This window comes from Vanellus vanellus, assembly GCF_965231255.1.
Source record: "Vanellus vanellus genome assembly, chromosome: 5".
NCBI lineage: Eukaryota > Metazoa > Chordata > Aves > Charadriiformes > Charadriidae > Vanellus > Vanellus vanellus.
In genome coordinates, this window is record NC_138910.1 from 66,036,049 (window position 1) to 66,053,408 (window position 17,360).

At 41.7% G+C, this 17,360-nt stretch overlaps 2 protein-coding genes across 2 annotated transcripts; one reads left to right on the plus strand and one right to left on the minus strand.

Moving 5' to 3' along the window:
* The first annotated feature begins 1,010 nt into the window (after window positions 1–1,010).
* On the plus strand, window positions 1,011–4,844 carry GNG5 (G protein subunit gamma 5). The gene is made up of 3 exons (XM_082484672.1): window positions 1,011–1,180; window positions 2,220–2,375; window positions 4,600–4,844. The coding sequence occupies exons 1-2, from the start codon at window positions 1,100–1,102 to the stop codon at window positions 2,343–2,345; spliced, it is 207 nt and encodes a 68-aa protein (XP_082340798.1). The 5' UTR covers window positions 1,011–1,099; the 3' UTR covers window positions 2,346–2,375; window positions 4,600–4,844.
* A 401-nt stretch (window positions 4,845–5,245) lies between these two features.
* RPF1 (ribosome production factor 1 homolog) lies at window positions 5,246–11,753 on the minus strand. The gene is made up of 9 exons (XM_082483782.1): window positions 11,567–11,753; window positions 11,411–11,467; window positions 10,265–10,345; window positions 9,761–9,856; window positions 8,965–9,118; window positions 8,292–8,374; window positions 7,259–7,440; window positions 7,048–7,174; window positions 5,246–6,198 (listed from the first exon to the last, which is right to left on the minus strand). The coding sequence occupies exons 1-9, from the start codon at window positions 11,732–11,734 to the stop codon at window positions 6,157–6,159; spliced, it is 990 nt and encodes a 329-aa protein (XP_082339908.1). The 5' UTR covers window positions 11,735–11,753; the 3' UTR covers window positions 5,246–6,156.
* Window positions 11,754–17,360: the final 5,607 nt, after the last annotated feature.

The window sequence follows — 17,360 nt, forward strand, 5'->3', positions numbered from 1 at the left end:
AGATGTTGCACTTTGCATTACGACATCTCACCCCAAGCCATTATTCCAGGTTTCATGGTTGTTCCTGGACACTTTCTGCAGTAAATACCCATCTCCTCTAGACTGTAGTCAAGACCCAAACATGCTGGCAAAGAGCACAGTTTGCAACTTCATAGAATCATAGAATTGTTTGGTTTGTAAGGGACCTTAAAGATCATCCAGTTCCAACCCCCCTGCCATGGAGAGGGACACCTCCCACTAGACCAGGTTACTCAAAGCCCCATCCAGCCTGGCCTTGAGCACTTCCAGAGATGGGGCATCCACAACTTCCCTGGGCAACCTGTTCCACTGCCTCACCACCCTCAGAGTGAAAAATTTCTTCCTAATATCTACCCTCTTCCAGTTTGAAGCCATTACCCCTCATCCTATCACTACCTGCCCTTGTAAAAAGTCCCTCTCCAGCTTTCTTGTAGGCCCCCTTTAGGCACTGGAAATCTCCTATAAGGTCTCCCCAGAGCTTTTTCTTCTCCAGGCTGAACAACTCTCTCGGCCTGTCCTCATAGAAGAGGTGCTCCAGCCCTCTGATCATCTTCATGGCCCTCTACTGGACCCGCTCCAACAGGTTCACATCCTTCTCACATTGGGGCCTCCAGAGCTGGACGCATTCATTACATCTCAAAACAAGCGCCAAACTAGTAACTAACCCTGTATCGGCACCAAGATTTGCCACCTTGGTCTTAATATTGTCTTCTCATTTAATCTCATTTATAGATAAACGGGGGCAAAACGATCTTATTTCTGTGTTTCCAGCCGATCCCCCCTTTCCCAGGCGGGAACACAGCGCTCGCAGGCGAACGGCCACGCACCACCACCACTAGGCACACACCGGACGGCTGACCGCCGCCAGACCCGGAGCCTCCGCCCGTCCCTCGGTGCCTCCCCCGCCGCCCGCCCGCGGCCCTGCAGCGCCCCCCGCGGCGGCGGCGGCGGCCCCGGCCCCGGCCCCGGGCGCGGGCGCGGCGGAGGTTGCGCAGGCGCCGCCGGGCCGGAGAGTTTGGGACGCGCCGGGAAGTTGTGGCTGGGTGTGCCGCCGCCTGCCGTGCCCGCTGCCGCTCCCACCATGTCGGGCTCCTCCAACGTGGCGGCCATGAAGAAGGTGGTGCAGCAGCTGCGCCTGGAGGCCAGCGTGACCCGCGTGAAGGTGAGAAGCGGAGACAGGACGGGACGGGACGGGACGGGACGGGACGGACGCGCCGCCATTACACCGCCCCGGGGACCGCGCCCCGCGGCGCTCCTCGGAGGCGGCCGGGCCAGCTCCGGCCTGCCCCGCCCCGCCGACCCTCCCTGGCGGCGGCGCCCCGCTCCCGGGCTTTAGCCTCGGGGCTCCGTCGGGCCTCCCCGGCCCAGCCGAGCCCCGGGGCGGCCGTACTGCCGCCTCCCCGGGGCCCGGCCCGGCCCGGCCCGCCGCGCCCTCCGGCTTCCTGCAGCCTCTCGGGGCTGGAGGCGCCCCGCTCTCCCCTTTCATTTCTTTTTCCTGGGGAGCATCTTCCGTCAGGCGGTGGTGAAAAGAGCGGCTTTAGTCGGGGTTTACAACAGGTTGTCTTGGCCGGCCTGGCCCGGGCACTGTAACATGGAGACTTGGCCGTAAGAACTACTGAGCGCGTTCAACTTGAGGCTGAGCCCTGCCCAGTCAGAGAAACTCTGGGCAAACTGCAAATACAAGACACCAGCTGCTTTCTGAAACTTTGATATTTTTTTTTTTTTAAGAGTTCAGAGTTACAGCAAAGAAAAGCAAGACAATTTTTTCACTGTTCTGTTTCTAGGTTGGTACTGTCTACCAAAAACCACATACGCAGTGTCATCATAAGGATGGCTTTCCAAGGCAAGATGAAATGCCAGTTTAGTCAAGCAGGGTATCTTAAACTCTAGACTGTATTTTTACACAATTTATGCTAGAACAGGGTATTCTTAATTAACAAAGCCATCTCCAAGGTGTTGCTCGTCTTTCACTCTTCATGCTCAGAAGTTTAACATGAAAACTTCCTGAGTTCTTATTCTAATATTGCAATAATGCAAATTATTGTATTTAAGAAACCAAAACATTATGATGAAACTCACGTAAAATCTATGTAAGCTGTATTGCAGAATCTTTTAACAGTGTTCTTTTTACTTTTTCATGCAGCTACATCCTCAATAAAGAGTGTTCAGTGAATTCTAATGCCAACTTTTATTCTGACTAGGTTTCTCAGGCTGCAGCAGACTTGAAGCAGTTCTGCCTGCAGAATGCACAACATGATCCCCTACTGACAGGAGTATCATCAAGTACAAATCCATTCAGACCCCAGAAAGTTTGTTCATTTTTGTAATTACGTGAACTGCTTTGGTATCTTTCAGTGGTAAGTTCTTGAATTACAATTCATAAACTCTTCTGTCATTAAAAATAGCTGGCTTTAAATGAGACTGCCTGTATTAAAAGTATTCAGAAGATGACTTCTGCAGCTGGTGTTGGTGTAGAACCCCATTTTGGGCCCCTCCTCCCCTATTCTGGTGGTAGGCCTGTGGACACATGCTGTTTATGAGTATTATGAGTAGCATCTGTTGCAGAGCTTCCATGAGTTTCTGTTGCTGCAGCAGAATAGTGGGGCCAGCTGCTACTGAGCTGCTATTTGTACTAACCTGGCTCTACAGTAATTCTGCTGTATCTCCTTCCATGTAAGGGCATTATTTCCATTTTCTCACCCAGGATTACTCACCTAAGACTACGTGGTGAATCCTGATTGTGGCAGATTAAAACAGACTTTAGTTCTTAAACTTTTAAACAGCACTTCCAAAGATAGGTTAGTGGTGGTCTCAAAGAAGAGCACTGTCCCCTACAGGACACGCCCTCTAAGCCAAAAGGAAAAAATATGGAGTGATACAAGAATTGCATCACACCACTCAAATAAGCTAATACATGGGTAGCAGTTTAAATAACTAGAAAGAGCTAAATACTCATTTGGATTTTCATTCCAAAACTTTTATAGGTTCATTAGGACTACTGTCACTACGAAGATGACTAATCTGGCATTCCTTGAAAATTCTGGTGATTAGATTTTAGACTAACCTATTTAGAAAGGCGAGTTTTAGATCATAGTAGTCTTACCAAGACTCTGAGAGTCACAATAATTTGATATTTTGCCTGGAGTAGATGCACTATAATTATACTGTGTCCCTCTTCCTTGACTTGGATCCGTTGGGGGTGAGAGTATGTATGTTACTTCAAAGCACCTGATAGGCAGTTGACCATAGTTCACAATCCTTAGAAATCTCATACCGAGTCTTAACCTTGAAGAATTCTGTTTTTGTAGCTGACGTACATCACCCAAAGAATTGCAATTTCCTAGATTTAAGTTGTGTTATTTAGGCAGCTTTCTATAAAGTTGAGCACAGTCAGAGTTGTTAAAATTGTTTTTTAAAATTGTTCTCCCCTCAAGCAGACTGTAGAAATCTTCCCAAAAAGTTTGTGTGTAAACAAGGTGCTTCATGCTAGTAAAGACCAGAGTAGTAACAGTATAGAGGCTGATGCTTAACTATTTAACAAACAAAAATGAAAACATTTCCCCCATTGTTTTGAGCAATGAATTACAGCAGTGTAACTGAAATGTGCTTTAGAGTTTTTGTAGCTTTTAAAGTTATTTCTATTGTGAATTTTATCAACTATTCTTATTTAAAAGATATTATTCTTGGACACTGACTCGTGCTCACACTACTGTAGCTTCAGCTTTAAGCAGCAATTCAAGGAAGAAATCAGATCATCTGTAAGCATTATACCTATAAACCTTTAACCTATAAAAGGTCAAATAAACTGTACTTTAATCAGTGACACATGCAGTTCCCCACTGAGCTTTGACAAGGTCTACTAATTCCTGGGTGTGGATGTCAGTAAATAACATTTCCTCTGTCTCACACACAACGTGCATACACAGGGCATAAAAGCCTTAATATTTTCTTTATCAATTACAGGCCTTATATTCCCTTTCTCATTTTGGAACGGAGCACTTATTTCTGCTGATGTTACAGGCAAGAGTCATTGGAAAAGTGGTCTTAGTTACACTACCTATACAGAAAATGTCTTTCCTTCACTGTCTCTCTTGCAAGCACTTCCTCAAACTCAGAAGTTTCTTAGTTGTAATCCTGGTGTTTACACGATGAGCCAATAGAGTTCATGTTTGCACAGTCAGCACCACGTCTGTGGAGTGAAGAGGAAGCGCAATTTGTCAGTTAGGCACGCTCCCCTTGCTTCTCAAAGGCAAAGTAGATGCCTGGTATTTCTGTAGGCACTGAGTGACTGGGAAGAACCCTTTCCATCCTTCCACTTAGCAGTTTGGCTTCCAGGAGACACTAAGCTTCAGTTCTTTTGTAACAGCTTTGATTATCTTCTTGTACCCTTGGGTATAGCTTCCTGGTTTCAAAAGCTTATAAAATAAACTAATAGTTTTATAAAACAGCTGTGGAAAAACAGGATTATTTTTTTTCTAAATAGCTGTCCATGGCATATTCTGAAGGTACATTTTCTTAGACATACAGTTGCTTCATTTAGCATTGATACTTTTCTAACTACATTTTGGTTTTGTTTTTCAGATCTTTTAGCATCTTTTCCTAGCTGCTGATGTGTGTAGGGGCAGAGTGCCTCAAGGAGTGGCCTGGTTTGAAGCCTGTACAGAAGCTTAGCTTTAACGTGCCAAATCTAACTGTAAAATTGCTACTGTCGTCAAACCTCTTACCATCTACCTCTCCAAATGAACTGTATGCTAGTTACAATACTTCTGTTTCATAAGGGAATCAGTTTTATATGCCAAGCAAAAAAATAAAAGTGTCTTGACTTAGTCTGGTCTTGGAATTACTGTTGATTAACTTCAGTTACTGCATCACTCTGCAGCTGCTGGAGACCATATACTGGAGTCTGTCTTTAAATATTCCACGGTGCTGCAAGTTACCTCTTACAGAACAATGGGGCTTTGTCAGTACTATACATAGAAGCACAATAGAAATAGAAGAGAAAAAGTTTGTGGCTGTTACTTTGTAATTCAACTCTACAGCTGTCCCGTATCATAGACATTAAAGACAAAAAGTAACTTAATTATTCTTTGTCTTAAAGAGTAATTATATCCTAGTAGAGGAGTTGCTCTACGAGCCATCTTACTCTTTAGGTAAATATGAAAAAGCACTTATTATAGCTGCACATGAAAAGAAAGTAATTCACAGAAAACTTATGATTTTTAGCTGCCAGTGAATGTGCAAACTTAAGGCAGAACAGTAGTTTATTCACCAAGTTGAGTATAGCTATGAGGCAGAAGAAGCATTTGTAAGATTTTAATGAGAAAAACCCTGCTCAGAGACCCGTGTTCACTGAGCAGCATTTTTAGACGAGATGATAGCTTTATGTGCTTCCTGTAAGCTGGCCTACGAAGTCTTCCCCATTGGTGTTTATTTCTTTTTGTATACACAAGTATCAACTGCTTTGGGTATATACCACTTCTAAGTATGACATTTACAGGAGAGATACCTGTAGGAGTCAAGCATATTATTCTTGTAACTTCAACATTTGTTGCAAAATATTCATGAAAGAAAATACTACATATTTCCTGGATTGCATACAGCCTTCTCAATGTTCTCTAGATAGACCATTTTTCGAAAACTACCACTATACTGTCAGGGAACAGTTGTTCCATAAGTTACAAAGAAGTTTAAAATATTTACCTCTTACCTGATTGATGGAAGATGTCTGGGTTTAGCTGCCTAACAGAAAAAAGCTGTATAAGTAGAAATACTTTATTTTTTATTAAAATATTTACTATCTTGGATGTTGCAAAGGGTCAGTTATCTCTACAGCGCAGCAGCAGTCATGGCAAATCTTCGGTAATAGCTAAATTACAGGCTGCTCTGACATTGCCATAGTTTTTCCTGCAAAACTGGAAAAAAAAGTCACTATCCTTATCATGTTGGATTTAGCTACAAACATAAGAAGGATGCGTCCTACTTGATCTGCTCCTGTAGAAATTTTTAATGTTTGCAGTTTGTCCTTATGCAGATAGATACTGTTCAGTATCATTATCATTAGTTAGCAGTCTGAGATAATCCACAGTTCAAAGCATTTTTTGTATTTCTGGTCACCAGCAACTGGTAGATAGCTGTCCCTTATAAGTGAAATTTTCTTCTACTTGTGTCCATTTCTCGGCGCTGAAATTTAAAAGAAAAGTTATTAACCAGCAAGTTCACGCAACAGGATACAGACAAGGATGACAACCCAGTTTAGAGTAGGGTGGGCAGTGAAATGTATCACAGTTACAGTGTAATTGAGTCTTTATAGTCAGCTTTTCAAGACTAACAAGGGAGAAGAATTAGAGAATAGCAATTTGGAACTAAAGAACAGGTAGCAGTTCTCTGTCTACTGACAGTAGGCAAAGTGTTTTTAAAACAAACAAGATTATCCATTTCAGGAGCTACACCAGGAGTATTAGAATTTTCCTTCTGGTATAGCTTGGATACTCACTTCTAAGTTTTGCCAATCAATTGCAATTCCATGGTAAAAGTGACTGGAAAAGTAACTTATCATTGCCTAGAGTAATATTTCTATTTCACTTGAAGAAGCGCAGAGGTCAGTATTACTTCCCACTATTAAGAAGTGACATTTATGTAAATAGCTTAATCATTTTTACATTATGATCTTTGCACTTACCTTGCATAAAAAAAAACGCTCTGGTCAAGTTTACTAGGCTTTCAATAATAGCTTATACCAGGTGAGCATTTTTCACATTTGCTTATATCTGTGTATGTTAAAGAAATTACATTCTGCAAATACATAGTCACAGTATATTGATATTCACCATCCTTGCTATTTTTATTTTTGACTTGCAATATAGCAGAATGCTTCTACTTTGCATATTTCTCAAAATATACCTCTAAATATTTCAGTTAAACACTTCTGTATCGAGAACTGCATTTATACTGCTTTTTTAAAGTGGTTACTTTTAATGTGAGATTTAGTCTCTCTTCCCATGCAGGACTATTATCACGACTTAGACATACCTTATGAATCCATTCATATTCTCCAAATTTGGAATCAAACGTTCCTTTTTGAAGAGACCTCAACTTTAATGTAAAACGTGGCCCAAGTTCTTGAATTCCCACTTTCTTTTCACTCTTGAAGATATATCTTGGGGAAGAAATAAAAATAAATATTAGGAAGTAAGTTACAAGAGTGTTCTCTCTCATTTGTGAGATTTGTGGAAAATGTTACCTGTGGAATCTGAAAAAGATGTAGTCCCGCTGGTTGTGAAATGTAGCTACTTGTCTTCCAATGAACTGAGGATCATGTGGGAAGAGAGAAGCAAACATGCGACCAACAGAATGTCCGAGTCGTGTTGTAAAATTATTCAGGATTACTTCAGGTACGTGTTCTGTGGGCTCCTTCCCTTTTCGCTGAAATGAAAGTGATAGATAAGAATGCAAATAATAGATTGAATGCAAAGTGACTGTAATATATTATCAAAGAAGAGTTTGAAATAAAATAGGGGGAAGGCAACCAGAGTCAAGTTAATTTCTTTTTTCCCCAAACACAACCTAAGTTGGTATACAAGTAAAGGAGCAGCTGGTAACATAAGGACCTTCAGTTCAACATTATAAATTGAATGAAAAAACACAAATACTTTTACATTCCCTCTCTCCTGCACCAGTTTCTGCTCCTGGCTGCATCCCTTGTAGCCAATAATGCAGTTTATCTACCACAGGAGTCCTCTCTGTGAGGCACTAAGAGTATATGGGATTCTTCTTTAGTAAGAAGAGATGAAGTTTAAAAATAATTTCTTTCAAAAGAGGAAAAAAACCCCACATTTTACTGCAAATTATTTAGGACAAAGTAAGCAATACTTACTACAGATGAGGTGACAGGGCTATAAGAATAACTAGGTTTTATTCAAGACATATCTATTTAAATATTTTATACTGCTGATTTTTATATACCCTGTTGTGTGTATGCTACACATTGGGTATTCCCTATTGATGTAAGTTCTCAGCTGCATTTTATGGGCATGACTATAAAAATACTTGGCAGACAGTTAAAGAAATTCAGCAAATAACTATGAAAATGGAAATATGCTGGTTATGGAAGTAGAATATACGCGTCCTTGGCCTCCTGTTAGCTTACCAAAAAAACACCTTTACAAGATCAGCTGAATCATACAAAAGTACAACCAGTTTTGACAGTTCAAATAGACTGAGTGTATTTACCATTAAGCAGACCACCCATTTTTTAAATTTTGTTGGAGCCTTACCTTTATTTCTTTACGCAAACGGACACTACTCATTCTAAAATGAGCAGTTGGACCATCAGGCAGATGACTTAAAACAAGACCATCTGTTCACAAAGTTAAAAAAAAAAAGGCTGGTAAAATTTAAACATGTAGTTTACAGAGGATTTTCTGGGAAACGCAGTATCACATTAGAATACTATATCCATAATCTATGCCTGATTTACAAGATTTCATTATATTTTCAAACATATATTCATAAACTAGTTACTGTTCTGAAGTACGTCCATTAAATTTTGTTTCAATAGCTAATGAGTTATCTTCTATAGCCTTCTCACTTATTAATTAGTAATATTCTATCTAGTCAGCAAAACTAAATGGAACTTCCTGCTTAAAAAAACTTGCTAATTAATCAAACCGTTAAATTTACTAAAATAATAACAATGTTTATGCATGCATTACAAACTAAAAAAAAAAAAAAGCCTATACACCTTCTTTAATAATTCCAAACTCCACTAGCCATCAGATATTCAAGTTAGCACAGTGATTTTTAACTCTGTAGTTACACTGTACGCTGCACAGTGAAGAGAAAAAATCCAGAATAAAGTAGATCTTTGATGCACACTACAGAATTATTTTCTTTCTCTAGTAGGCCCAGAGCTAGTATATCTATTTTAAGAAATACACAAAAGGATACTTGGTATTTTGCGATCTTCATTAATGACAATCAAATCAGTGAAGTCCCTTGCAATACACTGTGGAATAATTCTTTTCAAAGCCAGTCCTCTTCGATAGTAGACATGCGAGTTAGGTATAACAGTAGACAGTTGTTCACAGAATCTCACTGTTCTCTGTGAAACAGGCGAGTTAAATTGCAATGTGGTAAATACAGTGCCAAATTCAAATACTAGGGGAATGGAGGGTTGCTCATTCCAGTGAAAAAAGATTTTATTTCCAGTAAAGACCGCAGCACACCAGGGATTTTTTTTTTTTTTTTTAAAAAAAAAGATATCCCCCCCTCCCCCCCAATCATAGAAAAGCATAACCCCCAGACTCATTATTTATTAAGGACATTGGTTTACAAAAATCTCATAACATTTCAAAATACAATTTAACTATGACTTCAGGTACTAATGTCTGAGTTTCCAGATGAACTGTTTGAGGTGTACTTTTTCCTATTTTTAAAACCACTTCTTTTATGTCAGTAATCTCCCCAATTAGGTAATGCAGATCATTTGCATACAAGAACATACCCATGAGTTTGTTGTGTTGTTTTTCTTCTTTTTTATGAAGGAAACAAACACTGCTAGAGAAACTAATAGATTACATACATATACAAGGTTATTGATGGTCACTAAATAAAACAGCAGAAAAAATCCATGTGAAATGTCAAAGCTATTAATTTAATCTTTAATTTACCAATCATATTATGAAAACCTTGGTACCTTCTAACCAGTTGATTGCTCAGAGCTCTCCAAGTAAAGCTTACGTACCCCACGAGGTCTATCTGATGTTGTAATAAGAATCTTGGGAACTGTCTGTCTGTTGAAGTATGGTGCAAATTCATCAGTTGCTTCATCAAAAGCAACCTGGAAGAACAAAAGTCTTGTTAATCCACCATATATGAAACAATTGAAGAACAATTGCTCAGTCTGATCTAAATTCTGATGAAACTGAATTTGTAGGAAAAATTTCAATTCACAAGATCTATCCTATAATTAATCATCCCAAGGCACGTGGTTTTACATTTTTAAGAATCTAGTGTGACAAACATCGATTGACAGGTTTTGTTATCAATAACAGTAATGCAAAAGGCAATTACCTAATGTAGATAATGAATGACATCATTTCTTCATGAACCCATCACAAGTGAAAAGTAATTCATCAACACCTTAACAAAAGGGTGTTGAATGTTAAGTTTCATCAATCCATTTTATGTCTCTTCTTGGAAAAAAAAATGGTTAACTTAATAGCATATGCAGAAATTAAGCAGTTACCTCTTCATCATTGGGATCTACAGTTGTTTCATCATACACTCTCTGATTTTCAATAGTCTTTGGTACAGCTTTTGGAGGTGCCTAAAATAAGCAAGTTTATTAACATAACACATTCATGTAATTTTTAAGTGTATTGCGAAAAGCACATTCATATGATATGAATATGTGTATATTTCTACATAGAATTAGAAGTACTATTTATTTCACACCAGCTTTTAAGAAAGAAGTTACAACATAGCCTTGATTAAAAATATGCATGGGTATTGGGACACCAGAGAGCATCACATGGAGAAGCATCACCAGAACAGTGACACTGCTTAATTGCAGTCTAATTAAGAAATGGGGCTCCAAAACAAAACAAAACAAAACAAAACAAAAAAAAAACAAAACAAAAAAAAAAAACCAAACCAAACCAAAGGGACATTGTATCTACTTCTCTTCCATGGAAGAAAAAAGCTCTACTTTCAACAGCAACACATTTTAGCTTTGATGTCTACAATTTAATGACTAATAGCATATGTTTACCCTGTTTAATTACACTATTTTTGTAAGATTATGATAATACAGGAATTCACAACTGAGTATCTTCAACTACCATGATTGTTTTTAAAGTAGTTCAGGAAAAGAAGCAAAAATCCTTCTTTGTGGCTAGGCTTGAACACAAGCAGACAACTGGCCTTTGGTCAGACCTGATTGTTTTAATTTATATAGAAATTGCTTATTAGAGTATAATTCCTAATAACATCAAGACAATGCCACAGCAATTACATTGGACAGAGAAGACTTTTCAGGAAGGGTCTGCTTTTATGTCGTTATTAGCATAAAGCCCACCCTGCCCCATTACAGCGTCATTTAACGCAGTACCAACACCGTGTCTAAGCTCAGCTGTGTGGTACCTCCACTGCCCAACACAGAGAGTGTCTCTGAAGACTACCACGGCCGCTGAGCGCCGAGATCACTGCTCCACGGAAGGCTGTGGAGAAACCGCTTCACTCACGAAACGGAGGCAGCCCCAAGGCGATGCTGAGCTTAAGAACCACCCCCAAGGCGAGCTCTCCCCCGTCCGCGGCGGAGCACCGCCTCCCTGTAGCGGGGACGGCACCGCCGCGACACCGGGCCGCGGCACGCTGCGGCCGGAGCCCTTACTTTGTCTCCGAGGGCTTCTCGCTCCTTTCTCCGCTTCTTCTTGGCGGCTAGCTTCTCCTAGAGGCAGAAGGAGAAAGATCCGTTAGCCAGACCCACCGCCCGGCCGGGGCCTCCCCCGCCCTCCGGTAACGGCCGCCGCGCCGGGCCCCCCCCCACCTTCCTCTGCTGCTGCTTCCAGCGAAGGAACATGAAGTGCCGCCGCTGCTTGTTCTTGATCTCGGACACGCTGAAGGTGGGCGGGAAGAGAACCCGCTCCGGGGCCGGCGGCTGCCCTCCATCCTCCGCCGCAGAGCCCACCGGGCCGCTACCGCCACCGCCCGCCATGCTGCCGCCGCCGGGCAGGAACCGACCCCTCACCCTTGACCTCTGCCCCCGCCCGCCGGGAGAGCGCGGCAGGGAGGCGGGGCTCCCACCACCGCGCATGCGCGGAGGGGGCGGCGGAGCGGCGGGCTGGAGTGGGCGCTCGCGGGGCCGCTCGGCGGCTTCGAGGGGAGCGGGCTCGCGCTGCGCCAACCGCCGCCGCCCGCCCGCTGAGGGGGCGCCGGCGGGTCCGCGCCTCAGGGCGGCGGCCGGGAGGCCTTGGAGAGAAAGCGCGGCTTTCGTGGCGAGCGCCATCGTGCTCGGTGCGCCGAGGGGACGGGGCTGGGCTCTGGCGACGGTCGTTGCCCAGCCTGTTTCCCCCTGCGGGAGCTCTGGCCGCGGCGCGGTGCGGCAGAGGAGGGCGTCGGGTGCCTGCCTCGGCCTTCACGGTGCGCGGGCAACGCGCCCGGGTGAGCTGCTTGCTTGTTGCTTCGCTGCAGGTACCTGCTAAATGGCTGAGCTAATTGCTCAGCAGGCAGCAAACCTTGAGATAAGATGAGAGCGTTTAATACAAATTATTACTGCAGTGGAACTTATAATCAGGGTTAACAGTATCAAAATGGGAAGCTTTGAACAAACATGACACACCAATGGATTTACATAAACGATAGTAACATGACCCAGTAGTGTTTTCCCATGTGCGCACCTTTCGCATTCAGACACTTGCTCGCAGTGAATTAAGTTGTAGGGAGCATCTGCTTAAAAGGAACCAAAGATTTTTTTCATGGCAATGTTCCTGAAAATTATTTTTATTCCATTAAAGCCTCTTGAAACTTAGGTTAAAATGAAAGAAAACCCCCTACAACTAATTAGAGATTTAATTAATGTAAAGCTAGAAATGAGATTTTCTGTTCCTGAGCTGATTTTCTAGCTTAGAGGTGTGCAAGTGTTGCTGCACAGTGCAGAAAATACTCTTTTATAGAAATTTAATAGTTGGGGATTTGGGGGGGGGTGGCAAATTAGAGGCATTTTTAATCTCAGACTGCAAAAATCTGAGCCTCAGTGAGACTGATAAATTCCATTTCACAGAATCACAGAATTATCGGAGTTGGAAGGGACCTCTAGAGATCATCTAGTCCAACTCCCCTGCTAAAGCAGGATTGCCTAGAGCACATTACTCAGGACTGCATCCAGGCGGGTCTTGAAAATCTCCAGAGAAGGGGACTCCACAACCTCCCTGGGCAGCCTGTGCCAGTGCTCTGTCACCCTCACCGTAAAGAAGTGTTTCCGTGTATTTGAACGGAACTTCCTGTGTTCTAACTTGTGCCCATTACCCCTCGTCCTGTCACTGGGAACCATTGAAAAGAGCTTGGTTCCATCCTCCTTCAACCCATCCTTGAGATACTTGTACGCCTTGAGATACTTGTACGATTGTTGCAAAGCTTGGAATATGTCTTCTAACTTTATATACAAATGCTATTTGTGCATTACTAAGTTTCTTGCACTAGAAAAGTGACAAAGAAATCTGTTAACATAAACACGTGAAGATAATGGACCTGAACTAGACAATGTGTCAAACCTGCTTCTGTCCTATAAACAAATTTAACTCTGTAACTCAACTTGCTTCACTGAGGTTGTTTCAGCTTAACACAGATGTAAATGAAAGATCAAAGGCCTCATTATGCACAATCCCATGTTTTTCTGGCCTCACTCCCATTTTTGTCAAGAGAAAATATTTCAGCTATCCTTCGTGCCTTAAGGATAAGTAGTTTCCATGGTAATTAAGGTTTGGGGGATTTAGTTGAGAATATGTTAACCAAGAACTTCCTGTAACTTTCTCTTGCTAGCTGATTCAAATATCAGCGATTGCAAGGGTATCTCTAAATATCATTAGCAGAGATTTTCATCACTGCTGTTAGTAGAGCTAACAGGGAGTCCTAAGTTATTTGTAGTTTCAGTTTGCAATAGTGTTTTTGTTGGTATCATTGCAAACTGATGTGCAGCATAATTGTGTGAAACTCACTGAGTGCTTACATGTGGAAAAAAACATTATCTTCCTCCCTCCCAGCAAGAGGGAAGACAACCTCCTAATATTATTCAAAGATACTTCCTCCAAGGACTCACAGGAACAAAATAATGATACACAATAATACAAGAACTTCCTAGGGCAGGGGAGGGGCAAGAAAAAGACACCGGAAACACATTGTGGACTTGGTAAAAATGAGATCACTAACAAGGTACAATTATCACTTCAATAGAAGGCCCGATTTATAAATTCATGCATAGTATTAGTTTAATTTCTTCATAGGGAAGGTTCCAGGGTCTTTTGCTTATTTTAGCTATGAACTCTCTTCTGTGCAAATAACATTTTAACCAGGATACTCTTTTTTTTTTTTTTTTTTTTCTTCCCCACAACTAATGCAGCACTGCCAGGAAACCATCTTGGAAGAAGCTGCTTGGTAAAAAAAAACAAACAAACAAACAACAAAACAAAACAAAAAACCTGAACAGAAAAGCCAGTAGCTTTGATTTGTGTAAACCAACAAGTTGTCCAGTGGAGAGTGATGAATGAAGACATTTATTCCATGTCAGCACTAAGGAATTTCGGAGGAAACTATTCTGTAAAATACCACTGACCCAGCTGTAGTAGTGGAAGCATCATTGTGAGTTGTATTGATAGAGGGCTGGGGATTTTTGCTGTTCTGTCATTCTAAACAATTGAAAAATAACTTGGGATTAAGTAGAAAGGACAAAAAATTCATCTAGGGAAAGGAAATTAAGTTAGCAAATGGTAGGAAATGAGAAAAGAGGGTAAGGTGCCTCAGGATTCAAAAATTTATTAGAGAACTGTGTGGGGTTTTTTCTTTTTTAAATGCAGTAACCAACATTTTGCTATTTTTCTGTTTGTTTTTTCTTAATTTCATTACCTGAAGGTAGACAGGATGTACAGCTTGTCTTCAAGATTCATTGTACTGAACAAAATGTCCCAGAAAATGCACTGCTCCAAACCAAACAAACTGTTGTCTATGTCAGAATAAAAATAGGTCCTACAGGCTTCTTTCTTTCTTCCTACAGAATACTGTTTCTCACTTGAAAAATAAAACAGAAAGCTGTTGTATGTTTTTAAAATCGATTCATTTTGACTGTAGTCACATTGCCTTGTTAATACAGCAAAGCAATTCCCCTCAAAATCAGTGAGCCAGAATTCTTTGTAGTTCTTGTTAAAACAGATGACCACCAATTGGTAATCACAGAATCACAGAATTATCAGAGTCGGAAGGGACCTCTAGATATCATCTAGTCCAACTCCCCTGCTATAGCAGGATTGCCTAGAGCACATTACTCAGGACTGCATCCAGGCAGGTCTTGAAAATCTCCAGGGAAGGGGACTCCACAACCTCCCTGGGCAGCCTGTGCCAGTGCTCTGTCACCCTCACCGTAAAGAAGTGTTTCCGTGTATTTGAACGGAACTGCCTGTGTTCCAACTTGTGCCCATTGCCCCTCGTCCTGTTACTTGGAACCATTGAAAAGAGCCCGGCTCCATCCTCCTTCAACCCACCCTTTAGATACTTGTACGCCATAATAAGGTCTCCCCTCAGCCTTCTCTAAATGTAATAGTACATTGAAGATCACAAGATTCATGAGAACGGTTTCTGTAAAGTAACATCTCAGTTCTAAGGATTGTCGGTGTGTTAGTAGAGTAGAAAACAACGGAGAAGTGACTGATTTTCCTCTAGGACAAAATCCCCCAAGTTATACAGTTGGAAACAGTATTGTCATGGATCTAAAACTGGTGAGTAGAGAGGGAAATACAAGGAACATGAGGTCCCGACAAAACATGAGTAAGAAGTGAGGTAACTGAAGGTTCCTTCAAGAACTAGCTTTGCTGAGGTCCACATTTATGGCCCTCAAAACCTTCTGCAGGATCCCTAGGCCCTCTTTCAAAAGTATACTTTCAAAAGTTACACAGAAAAGCAGAAACAAGCTGTAGAGAATGGATTGTAACCAGGTTCAATCTCTAGGTGTGTGCCCTCATCGCTGGGCTAAAGGGTCTGGTTCCCTTTACACTCCTGGCCTGATGCTTTGTTGGGCTTTTTGCGCAGTGAAGGAAGGGTAACATGGTCTCACCAGGGTGGAATATTCAGACAGTGGTGGGAGACGCTCTGTGTGGCAGGGGAATCTGCATTTGGGCCCACATCTCTCTAACTGAGGAAGGAGTTGAACACAGGCCCACCACAATACACTGTCATATGAAAGATGGACATCTATACCATCACTTTTTGAGAGAAAGCCTGCATTGTATTTTGTAGAGAGCCTAGGCCTATGATGCTTGTTACGTGCTATTGTACTAAGCCATCTGGGATCTCTGATGTAGAAAAGCCTCTTGTTCATCCAGCTAGGTGTAAGCGCAAAATAAATGCTGAACTGCTTAGCTCTCTCCAGACTGTTCCCAGACTTAGGCATACCCAGAGTTGTTTCTCCAGGGGAGCATTACGTAGGGGAGCAAAGTAAAATTACAAGGTATCTATGGAGGAACTGCATGGGTAGCTTTCAAGATCATCTGTTTGGGACTTACAGGCTTGCATTCCATAGTGGATCTTGTTTACAGTCTTTAATTTCAGTGTTTTCAGTCACCTAGGGCAATCTCACTAATGGATAAAATGGGGATCATGCTTAATGAAGCTGGCTACTATTTAACATTTCAGGATTAGCACTAGATCTTACCATGTGCTCCCAATGCCTGCCCTCATCTCAACAAACAAACTCAATACAAAATTTTTTTTTTCATATGCTTCTTTTGGCTTATGCTTCTTTACAGTATTTGAGCTGTGTACAAACATTAAAGTGCTTACTGGAAAGAAGGTATTATGTCTGTTACACAGAAGGGAAAATTAAACAAGTTTGCCAGAACAAAATTTGTCAAATGTATTTATGAATTTAGAATGCCCAGTATAAGACACCCAAAGCTGGATATTTTGAGAATATTTAGCACCATACATTCAAACCACAACTATGTTCAATTAGGTTCACAATTAACTTCACCATGCTCAGGATTATTCTAGATGTCAGGTTCCAGATATCTCAAGTTCAGCACCCAGCAAATACGGAATGCAGACTCAGTGTCTGTCCCTATAATTAAGCTAAATTTTGTTATACTACAGGTGAATAAGGAGACTGTATGAAGTTTTCTTAGTCAGTTTTCATTCTGTAATGACCTAGCTTTTGAAAGTTTCTTTATGATCTTCATGCTTTTTCTAGCTTTTGTGTAAAAAGTCCTAAGGTTTAAGAAAGCAAACTGGTAAAAAAAGCAAAGGCCCCTCTGAATAGCAGCTTTCTCTTCCAGAGTATTGACACCCCCACCGCCAACAGGTATCACACCAGAACTTGTGAGACTGCATTCTGTTACCTCATCTAGGTCATTAATAAGGATATTAAGAGCTTTGGCCCCTGTATGGGTCCCTGGGGAACACCACTAGTAACCACCCATCTTTTTGGTGGACTTCACACTGCTAATCAACACCCATTGTACTCCACAACCTAGCCAATTACCCACCCACCTCGTGGTACATTTTCCACTCTATATTTCACCAATTTGACTGTAAGGGTACTGTGGGAGACAATGCAGAAGACCTCCCTAAAGTCAAGGTAA

Bases quoted from the DNA above. Each gene is read 5' to 3' on its own strand.
- GNG5 (XM_082484672.1), top strand. From the start codon at position 1,100: ATGTCGGGCTCCTCCAACGTGGCGGCCATGAAGAAGGTGGTGCAGCAG. The intron at 1,181-2,219 runs GTGAGAAGCGGA...TATTCTGACTAG, and splicing joins CCAGCGTGACCCGCGTGAAG to GTTTCTCAGGCTGCAGCAGA.
- RPF1 (XM_082483782.1), bottom strand. From the start codon at position 11,734: ATGGCGGGCGGTGGCGGTAGCGGCCCGGTGGGCTCTGCGGCGGAGGAT. The intron at 9,857-10,264 runs GTAACTGCTTAA...TTGTTCTTCCAG, and splicing joins TAGATCCCAATGATGAAGAG to GTTGCTTTTGATGAAGCAAC. The intron at 9,119-9,760 runs GTACGTAAGCTT...CCTGTTTCACAG, and splicing joins CATCAGATAGACCTCGTGGG to AGAACAGTGAGATTCTGTGA.